This window comes from Oncorhynchus nerka, linkage group LG26 (assembly GCF_034236695.1).
Source record: "Oncorhynchus nerka isolate Pitt River linkage group LG26, Oner_Uvic_2.0, whole genome shotgun sequence".
Taxonomy (NCBI): Eukaryota; Metazoa; Chordata; class Actinopteri; order Salmoniformes; family Salmonidae; genus Oncorhynchus; species Oncorhynchus nerka.
In genome coordinates this window covers 10,112,961-10,127,292 of record NC_088421.1, presented here as the reverse complement: position 1 = coordinate 10,127,292, position 14,332 = coordinate 10,112,961, and the positions used below count along the sequence as shown (strand labels likewise).

At 41.8% G+C, this 14,332-nt stretch overlaps 1 protein-coding gene across 1 annotated transcript; it reads right to left on the bottom strand.

The window, feature by feature from the left end:
- Positions 1-2,969: 2,969 nt before the first annotated feature.
- On the bottom strand, positions 2,970-5,467 carry LOC115110241 (large ribosomal subunit protein eL19-like). The gene is made up of 6 exons (XM_029635732.2): positions 5,368-5,467; positions 4,420-4,526; positions 4,135-4,257; positions 3,874-3,994; positions 3,370-3,480; positions 2,970-3,172 (listed from the first exon to the last, which is right to left on the bottom strand). The coding sequence occupies exons 1-6, from the start codon at positions 5,370-5,372 to the stop codon at positions 3,046-3,048; spliced, it is 594 nt and encodes a 197-aa protein (XP_029491592.1). The 5' UTR covers positions 5,373-5,467; the 3' UTR covers positions 2,970-3,045.
- Positions 5,468-14,332: the final 8,865 nt, after the last annotated feature.

The following is a 14,332-nucleotide window of genomic DNA, read 5'->3' as shown; positions in this document are numbered from 1 at the left end:
AGGCTGAGTATAGCCCACAAAGATCTCCGCCACGGCACAACCCACAATGTTTTACTGTTCAAACATTCAGATCTCCCTTTCTTACAGCCAAATATAGCCCAATGAACGCCACCAATCAATGATGGCCACCTCGCGATTCTGTTGCTAGTTTTAGCATCTTTTCAGACTACCCTGACGATATACAGCTACTTTTACAAATGTATTTGGAAAAACGTATTTGGACATTTTTATCAACTTCTGAAAAGTGACTCAAAGCAGTAATGCACGCATTTTCCTTCTAAATGACACAAACAATTTTCTCTGTCACCCTCAGTCACAACATCATTGCCGTGGCGACAAAAGTGCATTGTGAGTGATGTCATTAACAGGCGCTCGGCCCAGCCCAAACCGCAGCAACTTTCAATGAATTGCAAATTATTGTTGGCTGTCTGCAGCAGCAGTAGTACGGGTTCGATAAACCAAACCCCAATTTATCACAAATGTTGGACAACATCAATCAACATCTCTCAATCAAAATTGTACTGCCAGAAGTACAGAAAAGAGTGTATCTGAACAACGGTCAAAACAATTTGAGTAATGTTATTGTATATCCAATGTAATGACGCAGTTTTACGTTATTCCACAACAATCTACCTGCCTCTAGCAATTTACCCTGAAAATTAGTAGCCAACACAGCAACTAACTCTCTTCCTTACTTTCAGCATTTTAATTACGACTCCATTCCCAATACATTATTCAAACAGACATCGTCTTGCATCAAAATTCGCTTCGCCCTTATTTTAAGTTGAATGAATTAGTCTTTCAATTTGAACCAAACAAACTATTTAAAACGTTCAGTTTATATCTTATACAAACACTAGCGACTAAACTTTCTAGGCAAAACATACAAATAGTTTAAATACAATCAAAAACTCTGATTTTAGTAAAAGCATTTCCCGGGAACTGAACCCGGGCCTCCCGTGAGAATTTGACCACCGAACCACACATGCTATTTGGATAGCGAAGACTCTCCGCAAAGTAAACCTATTTTTACAATTGTCTGTATTCGTAAAATCCAGCACCGAGACTACAAAAATAGCCCTAATTTAAAAGCCCAAGCTTTTCCTCAGCGAGGATTCTCATTAATCTCGCTCTCTTCTATCAGAATTTAGGAATAGTTACTATTGTGACTCTTGATAAATTATTAGGTCTCACACGTGAGCGAATTATCGTTCCTTATGACTCTTGACTTGTTAATGAACCTTTCCCTTGCTGATATTCTTACTATAATTTTGTCCTACTGTATATTCTCACAATCTACATATATACATCATTTCCGTTAGTTTCCCTAGGTTCACAAATAGTTTACATTAATTTGTAATAGCCCCCTATATCTCGTCTCTTAATTGACCCACTAATATACTCTTGATCAGGTTCCACCTTAGATCTCAATATTAATTCGTTTACATTGGTAGTGCAGATAACCTAAGTCGTTTCGGACCTAAATCGCTGAGGACTTTTCCCTTCCTAGGTGGCTTCTAAATCAAATTCCTGTCTTCCAATTGCATAGGACACTACCTATATCAGGGTTCTCTACACATAATTCTAAAGACAGGTCACCAGATCAGAATGCCCCATGGATTTAAAAAAACAACGCCCAAACCACACAAGAGTCATTAACCATATTTCTCCAAATGTAGCCCGTCCGTCAATTCCCCAAATAAAGTTTTACTGAGCTTGTTTGTAGGCTGGGAAAAGCAATTTCCGTGAGATTCCGTCACCGTCTCTGTCAACCTTAGATATATCTCGGCCTGTTTTTTTAAACCCAATTTTCACGGGCCAGGTCTTTAAATAACGGGTTAAGACCGGCCCGTGCACGGTTTTCGGCGTACTACCTTCAGACGACAGAGGCAGGCTTCCAATTTATTTGCGAGAGCTCTCAAGTTTTCACAAATACATTCCTTCTTCTACCATCCTAAACGACGCACATACATACAAACCAACATGGATTTTCTCAGTCTAACCACAGTTTTACAACCCCTCAGCTGACAGTTCCAGGCTCCCCCAGACACCACAACCCTGGAGGGGCCCTCCCTGTCCTCTTATCTCCACATACATTCCTATCTTCCTAGCTACATGCCATATAACCCCTTCCTATTGAACATTAATATTACAAGAAAGACAGGGCAGAATTCTTGCCAGTTATAGTGCAGTATACCTCATTTAGTCATTATAGATAAAAATCCCATAACACAATGAGTCATAGACTGACTAGTGTTGCGAAGTAGGTGCCACAGTGACCACGAGAAAGTGCACAAGTCATACAGCTTTTCATTTTGTACTTGCAAATGTTTGATAATTTCATCAAATAAACAATTCCACCATTGGCTTTAGAGGAGTCAGCTATTGTACAGCTGAAAAGTACATTCTTATTCCATTCCTTTACTTAGATGTGTGTATTGGGTAGTTGTGGAATTTGTAGATATTGCTGTACTGTTGAAACTAGACTCAAGCATTGCCCTACAGTCGCATTAACATCTGCTAACCACGTGTATGTGACTAATAAAATTTGATTTGAAAAGGGTAGGGATACAACCACACCCCGCATATCCAAACCACTTGAATATCACCAACACTTATCACATTCTAACACTTTGTGGCACATGTGACGAGACAGTTTTACTAACTGTCCTCATAGCTCAACCATGTGGATTTACAAGTTAATAAAAATGCCAAGATTCTTAGCTCGTCATACAGCAAATGTAAGGTCATGTAACGCTTGTCCTGTCAATTTCCTACAAGCTTTTTGAAAAGTCTGGACTGAGGAAAAACAGTGAGATCAATCACACAATGTCATTGTGTAGGACAGGTTATATCCTTGTAAATATAAGTAATCCAATGACAGTTCACAATTGATAAACCCATGAAACCATGTCCAGGTAGTGTACATCACAGGTGTGATCAAGTAAGAGTGGACTCAGGAGACAGGGTTCTTTCATACACTTTTTATTGTCATCACTTGACAGAGGGAAGGGCAGGCGGTGCATGCCAGGGACAAGAAGCTGTTTACTTCTTGGTGGTCTCCTCCTCCTTTGACAGGGTCTTGATGATCTCCTCTTTCTTTGCTGCCAGGCGCTCCTCTCTGCGCTTACGGGCCTCCTTCGTCTTGGAACGACGGGCCTCAGCCTGGTCACTGCAGAGAGAAAAGTGGTCAAACACCAACTTATCTTTTGGCTGAACACAAATGTACATCTTACCATCTATAAACACTCCCATATAAAGTTCTGCTTTCAAGTGCTCATCAGCTCAGTTCCTTCTCCACTAATACAAAACATTGCACATAGAAACGTCTAAGGCAGATGGGAGTTGTAGTTTTGGTTTTAGACTTACCACAGAAGCTTCTTGCGGGCCTTGTCTGCCTTCAGCTTGTGGATGTGCTCCATGAGGATACGCTTGTTCTTGAACACATTACCCTTCACCTTAAGGTAGAGACTGTGGTACCTGCGGGGAAGGGGCAAAACAAGATGAGCAAATTAATCTACAATACACGGTTTAAACAATTCAATAAATACAAAATGAATAATTTAGCAATTAATGAACTACATTTGAAATTCCTTCCTAAATCAAATAGGAATTTGAACAGGGGTTAATCAGATAGCCAAGAGAAACATGACATCAAATTTCAACAAAGTTTGCAAAACCATTCTCAGGAAACATTTCTACCATTATAACTCGGTTGATTGTTAGCCATTATCGCTAGCAAATTAAGCCTAGGCTAGTAGAGTTAGCTAGTTCAACATAATCCATGTGCAAGAGACATCCTTGAAATGGACACAATAGGAGTTGCTATGCCTTGTGAATCTGTATACTCGAGGGTGGATGTGGAGAACTTACATGTGCCTGTCAATCTTATGGGACTCCCTGTAGCGACGGAGAAGACGACGCAGGATTCTCATGCGACGCATCCAAGACAGCTTCTCTGGCATACGGGCGTTGGCTGTACCCTTTCTCTTACCTGGGAGGGTGAGCAGAGGAAAGGATGGTGTTAGGCCTGAGATTAATACACCCCATAATTCACAATCCCGTTTTCAGTAAAAATCAGTTACGTAAATAAAAACATCACTAGTCGATATAGCTACTACAGCATTCACTCACCGATTCCTGTGTGTCTTCCCTTGCGACGCGCCAGCGTGTTCTTGCGGCAGCGGGCACGAGAGTGCACCGTGACAGGCTTGCGGATGATAAGACCATCCTTTACCAATTTACGGATCTGCTGGCCTGAGGGGGGACAGAAAATAGGGGTTAGACAAAGCAGGTGAATTTACAGCAAAAAATATATAAATATTCAGTCAACTACTGGGTAGATTATGCACAGGCTACATTAACTTCATCACATAGTACCAGAATAATGTGCAAAACACAAATTGGCTGAATCCTTACGGGAGTTGGCGTTAGCAATCTCATTGGTCTCGTTGGGGTCCAGCCATACCTTCTTCTTGCCACAGCGCAGGACGCTGGAGGCAAGCCTCTTTTGAAGCCTGAGCATGCTGGGTTAGAAATGAAGAGTTAGCTAACGCATTACATTGTGTGTAACGCATAACAATGTTGCTAACAACATAACTTAAATGTTTGTAGTGTGAACAGGGGCTAATCACAAATTTGAGCATAGTTTGCGAAACCATTCTCAGAATCATCATATTATCCTTTATAACTCCGGGTTCATTGTTAGCCATTAGAGCTAGTTAGATGCTAATGACTTAAGAGTTACCTTGGCTGCAACTGGGCTAACGTTACTCGACGTCGGGCTAGTAACGTTGACTATTATAGTCGTATAGCTAAATATCATCCACATGGTTACGGTTCTTAAAAAGTGACATGTTTGACACTGAATCTTACAAGACACAAATAACCAGCTCGCTAATACAAAACACCGGGGGAAAATCAGTCAAAATCGGGAGTCCAGTGTCCAAGTAGGTGTAGGTAATGTTAGCTGCCAAATGCTAACAAAATGTGGTAGACCAAATGTCAACACTCAGATTATATGGAACATGGATATCGTTGATACTACCAATATGGGAATCAGACGTGTTTTAAACGATCGTAATCTAGTCAGCTATGATAGCAAATGGGTTTAACTCGCATTTGTTTAACGTTAGGCCTGGAATGCCTCGTCTCAGAAATCTCGACAACATGGCCTCCCTGGCTCGGAACATCGTGCGGCACATTTAAATGAAATGTAGCTCTTCCAAGATGACATTTGTTAAGGGACTTTGACGGTAGTGTCGCGTAAAAATGTTGGGACAACCTTGGTAACCGTTTAATGGGCAATTCATGTTTATTTTATAAAAAATATGCGAATTTGGACTCGCACAAAGTCGTTTGGCTTACCTCATGGCTGCTACTGCAATAGAAAAAGGAAGAGTCGAGGGACGGACAGGGCCGTACCATTAAAGCTACAGGAGAATCCAAAATGAGATATACAGCGATTCTTTTGTGAAATAAACGGAATATGACACACATATAATCTTTTTAATGTGAAGTGTTAGCATTAAAGTACTAATTGGTAGAGAGAGCGAAAGTAAGATAGAGCAATATTGTCTGAAATCATAAGATAACGTAAATAGAAAATATGTTCTCCCCTTATCTGGGAATAATAGTATATTCCAAAGGTGGGTAGTGATTTCGCACTGCATTGTGGGTGAAGTCATACAAAATGCAGCTCACTCCTCACAGGAGAACAATGTCGAAGCCAAAGACTAAGACCGTTAACAGCTGATTTACACTGTCAGAGGAAACGTTTCTGTAAGGCTACGTTTAGATAAGCAGCCCAATTGTGATCTTTTTCCCCCATTAATTGGTCTTTTGACCAATCAGATCACCTCTGAAAACATATGTGAAAATATTTGATATATAGCATTTACTTTTACTCAAGTATGACAATTTAGTAGTTTTCCCCATCCCTGTACTTAAGTACATTTAAAACAAGATACTTTTCGACTTTTCTCAAGTAGTATTTTACTGGCTGACTTTTACGTGAGTCATTTTCTATTAAGGTATCTTTAATTTTACACAAGTATGACAACTGAGTACTTTTTCCACCACCTTGAAGGAGACCCTAATGTTGAAGCGAAGTTCGTGTGACATGAATGCATTGTGTGATTTCCTCTCTGAACTGAAAGAGATGGAGACCCACACACTGTTGAGAAAAATAATAAATCCAGAACTGAGGCTTGAATGCAAAATAAAGATTTTTATTAGAACATCATGATGCCCCAAAAAATCATAAATGGAATGTGAAAACAAAACAAACGTTTTGGTCTCAGGCCATCCTCAGTGTAAATCTTCAGCAGCACTCACACCTGGCTTCCATTTCAAGGATAATTGCATATGCTCAAGCAAGACAGAAAATCAATAAATCTCTACCTAGTACAACATAATGCATGTTCTAGATTATATACAAAAGGTAGAAATGCGGACAGAGAAATATCATCAATCATTGCTTTGACATAAACCATGTGAACATTTCCTCTGAATAAATAACACATGATTGTAATAGAGTATGAAGTTAAAGAGACCACTAGATGGGGCTATCGATCACCAATAAGAGGCAATGATAGCAAAGGGGTTTATTGAAACACTTCAATAACAATTCTTAATTAATCAAATAAAATGTTATTTGTCACATGTAGTGACGATTTTGGCATGTAAATCTTGGTAGGGCAAAAAAAAAAAGTGGATGCATGCCAACAAAGCCACTGTAAAATACAACACTAAACAATACATGAATTGCACTATAACGGTGACAAACGGTGCCCACAAACTGTTAGGACCTACAGAAATCTGTCCCAACAGCAGTTCCAACATCTTACCACTGCTACACCTGGCTATCAGCGGAGCCTTGTCTGGCAGTGAAACAGTTCATGAAATGCTTACTTACAGGCTCTAACCAATAGTGAAAAAAAGGTATTAGGTGAACAATAGGTAAGTAAACAAATGTGGTTTCTAATGACAATTGAGATGTACAAACTATTACATAAGGGGATGACAAGCGGATAAGAGGCAACCCCTAATTTCGATTAAGACATTAATGAGAAAGCTAGGACGGACGTAGTCAATATAACTATTTGTTTAGCACTTTTGAAATGTACAGTGGCAGAATTCAGAACATGGGCCGTTCTTACAGTGTTCTCCCTGTACACCAAGTCAGAACCCGTAGGACAAATAAAGGTGGCATATAAGCAGGCAATGAAAGCTCTTACAATATTTAGTGATTACATTTCTCAAAACAGGTTATAGGCTACATGTGCACCACCAAGTCAGAACAGTAGGCGAAATTAAGAGGGGGTAAAAATACTAAATTATTAGGGTGAGGCACATGGGCTACTAACATCTTACTACACAACATACACTTAGTATTACTTTCTTAGCTACAGTATTCATATCTCCCTGGCATATTACATCATTTATGCAGCAGCATACAATACATTTTTGGACTCACCTTGTTTTGCAGAGCTCACTTGAACAAGAAGGTGGCGTGGCGGTCCTTCGTGGGAAAATTTTGGCATCAAAGTCTGGCATTCTCTGGATTTATGGTGCTGGGAACTCTGAACAAAAACAAGGTTCAATCATGATGACATCATTGATCTTCAGGTCATAGCTCTAGAAAGAGGCCAGATTTACAATTTCGAGTTGGATGACCATTCAAATCGTATTTTCCCAATCGGAGCTCATTTATTCCCGGCTTCTCAGTTGTCTTGAACTCACTGAAGTCAAGTTTTCGCAGTTCCAAGTTAACAGTTGTTTTGAGCATGGCACAAATCATGCTTCATTGACAGCATGGCCAATGTTAAATGTTTAATCCTAGATTTGGGACCACACAGCCACTCCACTGAATAGCAGGCTAGGGATTGCTTTGCAATGCTTGCAGTTAGTCACTGATTCCTTCCAAACTACTGATTGTTGAATTTGCGATTTCCAACTTGTTGTATAATGAATATGTCCAATGGCCGATGAGCACCAATACGTTTTATCTATAATTTCTCTTCATTATTTCTCTTCATATGACAAGGATTAAAAAGGATTTTCCAGTAGATTGTCGACTTGATTCATGATGATGACTGCTAGCTAAGATTTTGAAAGTATGATATTGACATGTCAGTCCAATCAAAGCTACTGTACATATAACGTGATATGATGTAATTTTATCTGTGGCCAATGACCTTAAGCCTTCTTGGATGAGCAGTTCTAATGTAACTCTATGGAGGCACCTAAGGGAATAGAATTTTCTAGCTCTACCCTTAGACTTGGCAGTGACGTAGTGTCCCCATGAGTGACAGAACACTGAGCCAATCATGGTGCAACGCTCCGTATTTTCTGCTGGCTTGCCCCACCACCACAGAAAGCACTGAGCTAGGCTGAAACACCTGCATTTTGGAGCTGCCTTACTCAAGAAAACAAAAAAGAGACCATGTTTGTATGCTGATGAATTAACTCAATGATATATGTATTATTTACATTCTTTGCAAACTGATATGTGACACGTATTAATGCAAAAATAACATGCAAAACAGCAAGCTCCCCCCACAAAAAAATCATATATCATGAATGACAGGTCGCCACTGGTCACATGAGCCAAATACAACAGGTGTATTCAAGTGAAATGTTTACTTACTAGCACTTAACCAACAATGCAGTTTTAAGAAAATAGAGTTAAGAAAATATTGACTAAATAAATGGAAGAAAAAAAGAAAGAAAAAAGTAACACAATAAAATAACAATAACGAGGCTATATACAGGGGATACCAGTACCGAGTCAATGTGCAGGGGTACAGGTTAGTCGAGGTAATTTGCACAGGTAGGGGTAAAGTGAATATGCATAGATAATAAACAGCGAATAGCAGCAGTGTAAAAACAAAGGGGGTCATTGCAAATAGTCCCAGTGTCATATTTGATTAAATGTTCAATTGTTCAGCAGTCTTATGGATCGGGATAAAAGCTGTTAAGGAGCTTTTTAGGACCTAGACTTGGCGCTCTGGTACCGCTTGCTGTGCGGTAGCAGCGAGAACAGTCTATGACTTGGGTGGCTGGAGTCTTTGACCATTTTTTAGGCCTTCCTCTGACACCGCCTAGTATATAGGTCCTGGATGGCAGGAAGCTTGGCCCCAGTGATGTACTGGGCTGTACGCACTACCCTCATTAGCGCCGAGCAGTTGCCATACCAGGCGGTGATGCAGCCGGTCAGGATACTCTCAATGGTGCAGTTGTAGAATTTTTTGAGGATCTGTGGACCCATGCCAAATCTTTTCAGTCTCCTGTGGCAGAAAAGGCATTGTCATGCCCATGACCTTCTTGGTGTGTTTGGACCATGATAGTTTGTTGGTGATGTGGACACCAAGGAACTTGACATTTTCGACCCGCTCCGTCGATGCGAATGGGAGTGTGTTCGGCCCTCCTTTTCCTGTAGTCCACAATCATCTCCTTTGTCTGGCTCACGCTGCAGGAGAGGTTGTTGTCCTGCCACCACACTGCCAGGTCTCTGACCTCCTCCCTATAGACTGTCTCATCGTTGTCGGTGATCAGGCCTGCCACCGTTGTGTCATTAGCAAACTTAATGATGGTGTTTTAGTCGTGCTTGGCAATGCAGTCCTGGGTGAACAGGGAGTATAGAAGGGGACTAGGCACGCACCCTTGAGGGGCCCCCGTGTTGAGGATCAGTGTGGCAGATGTGTTGTTCCCTATCATTACTACCTGGGGGTGGCCTGTCAAGAAGTCCAGGATCCAGTTGCAGAGGGAGGTGTTTAGTCCCAAGGTGATTAGCTTAGTGATGAGCTTCAATGGGAGTATGGTGTTGAATGCTGAGCTGTAGTCATAATTCTCACATATGTGTTCCTTTTGTCCAGGTGGGAAAGGGCAGTGTGGAGTGCAGTTGAGATTGCATCATCTGTGGATCTGTTGGGGCGGTATGCGATTTGGAGTAGGTCTAAGGTTTCCGGGATGATGGTGTTGAAATGAGCCATGACTAGTCTTTCAAAGCGCATCAATGCCTGATGGGTGGAGAGTTATGAAATATAACATCCACCTGCATTCTGTCTGGAGAAGACTAAGTTCAAGATTACTACACTACGTGAATGTTTTATCTGCTGTGTAGAACAGGAGGACATGGAGGAGACGGGGTGACCAGACTGAAGCCATTTTCCCATAAAACTTCTACCTGCAACTAGCCTCTGCCACAAGCTTTCGCCTTCAGGAGCGAAGCCGGGGAGCTAACCTGCTTGCTTTGTTCATGTTCAATTTGATTTGATTTGACTTGACTTAAAGCCATTCAGACTACCCAGCAGCATAGAATGCAACTGACATCTCTCTTCTTGATAAGAAGGCATGCCAAATGGGTTACTGTAGTAATTTTCTTGACCAAAAAATAATTGTATGACATTGTCATCTGAATCAGGAATTGAATGGACATCAGTCGGCAAACAGCTGGAGAGAAGGATCTCACCTGAATGCTAAGCCCTTCTGCAGCCCAAATGAATGAGTCAATTAAGCAATAAGGCATGAGGGGATGTGGTATATGGGCAATACACCATGGTTAAGGACTGCTCTTAAGCACGACGCAACGCGGAGTGCCGCGATACAGCCCATAGCCATGGTATATTGGCCATATTCCATGAACGCCCGAGTTGCCTTATTGTTATTATATACTGGTTACAAATGTAATTACAACAGTAAAAATAAATGTTCTGCTATACCGGTGCTATACGGTCTCATATACCACTGCTTTAAGCCAATCAGCATTCAGGGCTCAAACCACCCAGTTAATAAAGGCACATAACCTACACACACACACACACACACACACACACACACACACACACACACACACACACACACACACACACACACACACACTGCCACTCAGGACACACACACCACAGAACTGCACTGATAAAGGGACATTCCTTGCATGAGGACCTCACATAAATAATTTACACTGGACAGAAGAAGGGGACAAAAACCAATCTACACTCTGTCACACCCTGATCTGTTTCACCTGTCTTTGTGATTGTCTCCACCCACCCCCCTCCAGGTGTCGTCCATCTTTCCCACTTATCCCTGAGTATTTATACCTGTGGTTTCTGTCTGTTTGTGCCAGTTTGTCAAGCAAACCAGCGGGTTTTGTGGCAGCGCCTGCTTTTCCCCAGTCTCTTTTCTCGTCCTCCTGGTTTTTGACCCACCTGCCTGACCATGTACCCACCTGCCTGACCACTCTGCCTGAGCCTGCCTGCCTTCCTGCCTGTACCTTTGCCCCACCTCTGAATTACCTGACCCTGTCTGCCTGCCGTCCTATACCTTTGTTGCTGTAATAAACATTTTCACTTCGACACGGTCTGAATCTGGGTCTTACCTTGATACCTGATACACTCAATACATACCTGTGTGATTTACATTCATGCACCTCCCCCAATGAAGAACACTACTTATTCAGACATGATTTCCTCTCTCTTTTATTTTTGTACTCGTTATTGCTACTACTATTTTTATACAAAAAATTATCATTTTCATTAAGCCTTTAAAAACATATTAATGGGAAAAATGTTTTTGTGAAAACTGAATAAATACTGAAGTGAAGTTAATAAATACACAAAGGATGGCGGTCAGATTCAGTAAGAACATAGTAAAAAGTTCTAGATGAACCTAGCTGGCCACATCTGTACTGCTAAGCTTCAATATTTTTTGCCTTTATTATTCCCCTGAGTTCAGCCATGTCAGATCCTTTACTGTGCAGCAGACTGTAAGGAGGAATGGACTACAGTATGCCTGTGCATCGCAGTATGGACATGAATGGACATCTATGTACAGTACCAGTCAAAGGTTTGGACACCTACTCATCCAATTCATTCTTTATATTTACTATTTTCTACATTGTAGAATAATCGTTGAGACAGAACTATGAAATAACACTTATGGAATCATGTATTAACCAAAGAAGTGTTAAACAAATCGAAATATTTGAAATTCTTCAAAGTAGCCACCCTTTTCCTTGATGACAGCTTTGCACACTCTTGGCATTCTCTCAACCAGCTTCACCTGGAATGCTTTTCCAACAGTCTTGAAGGAGTTCTCACATATGTTGAGCACTTGGCTGCTTTTCCTTCACTCTGCGGTCCAACTCAACCCAAACCATCTCAATTGGGTTGAGGTTGGATGATTGTGGAGGCCAGGTCATCTGATGCAGCACTCCATCACTCTTCTTCTTGGTCAAATAGCCCTTACACAGCCTGGAGGTGTGTTGGGTCATTGTCCTGTTGAAAACAAATCAGATGGGATGGCGTATTGCTGCAGAATGCTGTGGTAGCCATGCTGGTTAAGTGTGCCTTGACTTCTAAATAAATCACAGACAGTGTCACCAGCAAAGTGATCACACCACCTCCATGCTTCACGGTGGGAACCACACATGCGGAGATCATCCGTTCACCTACTCTGCATCTCACAAAGACATAGCAGTTGGAAGCAAACGTCTCAAATTTGGACTCATCAGACCATAGGACAGATTTCCACCGGTCTAATGTCCATTGCTCGTGTTTCTTGGCACAAGCACTTCTCTTCTTATAATTGGTGTCCTTTAGTAGTGCTTTCTTGCAGCAATTTGACCATGAAGGCCTGATTCACTCAGTCTCCTCTGAACAGTTGATATTGACATGTGTCTGTTAATTGAACACTGTGAATAATTTATTTGGGCTGTAATTTCTGAGGCTGGTAACTCTAATGAACTTATCCTCTGCTGCAGAGGTAACTCTGGGTCTTACTTTCCTGTGGCGGTCCTCATGAGAGCCAGTTTCATCATAGCGCTTGATGGTTTTTTCAACTGCACTTGAAGAAACTTTAAAAGTTCTTGACATTTTTCGGATTGACTGACCTTCATGTCTCAAAGTCATGATGGACTGCCATTTCTCTTTGCTTATTTAAGTTGTTCTTGCCATAATATGGACTTGGTCTTTTACCAAATAGGGCTATCTTCTGTATACCACCCCTACCTTGTCACAACACAACTGATTGGTACAAATTCATTAAGAAAGAAAGAAATTCCACAAATGAACTTTTAAAAAGGCACACTTATTAATTGAAATAGATTCCAGCTTGTTGAGAGAATGCCAAGAGTGTGCAAAGCTGTCATCAAGGCAAAGGGTGGCTACTTTGAAGAATATCAAATATCAAATATATTTTGATTTGTTTAACACTTTTTTTGGTTAGTAAACACAGAAAAAAGAAGAAACGTCCTCTCACTGTCAACTGCGTTTATTTTCAGCAAACTTAACATGTGTAAATATTTGTATGAACATAAGATTCAACAACTGAGACATAAACTGAACAAGTTCCACAGACATGTGACTAATAGAAATGGAATAATGTGTCCCTGAACAAAGGGGGGGGTCGAAATCAAAGTAACAGTCAGTATCTGGTGTGGCCACCAGCTGCATTAAGTACTGCAGTGCATCTCCTCCTCATGGACTGCACCAGATTTGCCCGTTCTTGCTGTTAGATGTTACCCCACTCTTCCACCAAGGCACTTGCAAGTTCCCGGACATTTCTGGGGGAATGGACCTAGCCCTCACCCTCTGATCCAACAGGCCCCAGACGTGCTCAATGGGATTGAGATCCGGGCTCTTTGCTAGCCATGAAGGAACACTGAAATTCCTGTCTTGCAGGAAATCACGCACAGAACGAGCAGTATGGCTGGTGGCATTGTCATGCTGGAGGGTCATGTCAGGATGAGCCTGCAGGAAGGGTACCACATGAGGGAGGAGGATGTCTTCCCTGTAACGCACAACGTTGAGATTGCCTGCAATGACAACAAGCTCAGTCCAATGATGCTGTGACACACCGCCCCAGACCATGACGGACCCTCTGCCTCCAAATAGATCCCGCTCCAGAGTACAGGCTTCTGTGTAATGCTCATTCCTTCGACGATGAACACGAATCCGACCATCACCCCTAATGAGACAAAACCGTGATTCGTCAGTGAAGAGCACTTTTTGCCAGTCCTGTCTGGTCCAGCGATGTTGGGTATGTGCCCATAGACAATGTTGTTGCCGGTGATGTCTGGTGAGGACTTGCCTTACAACAGGCCTACAAGCCCTCAGTCCAGCCTCTCTCAGCCTATTGTGGACAGTCTGAGCACTGATGGAGAGATTGTGCATTCCTGGTGTAACTCGGGCAGTTGTTGTTGCCATCCTGTACCTGTCCCGCAGGTGTGATGTTCGGATGTACCGATCCTGTGCAGGTGTTGGTACATGTGGTCTGCCATTGCGAGGACGATCAGCTGTCCGTCCTGTCTCCCTGTAGTTTTGATGTCTTC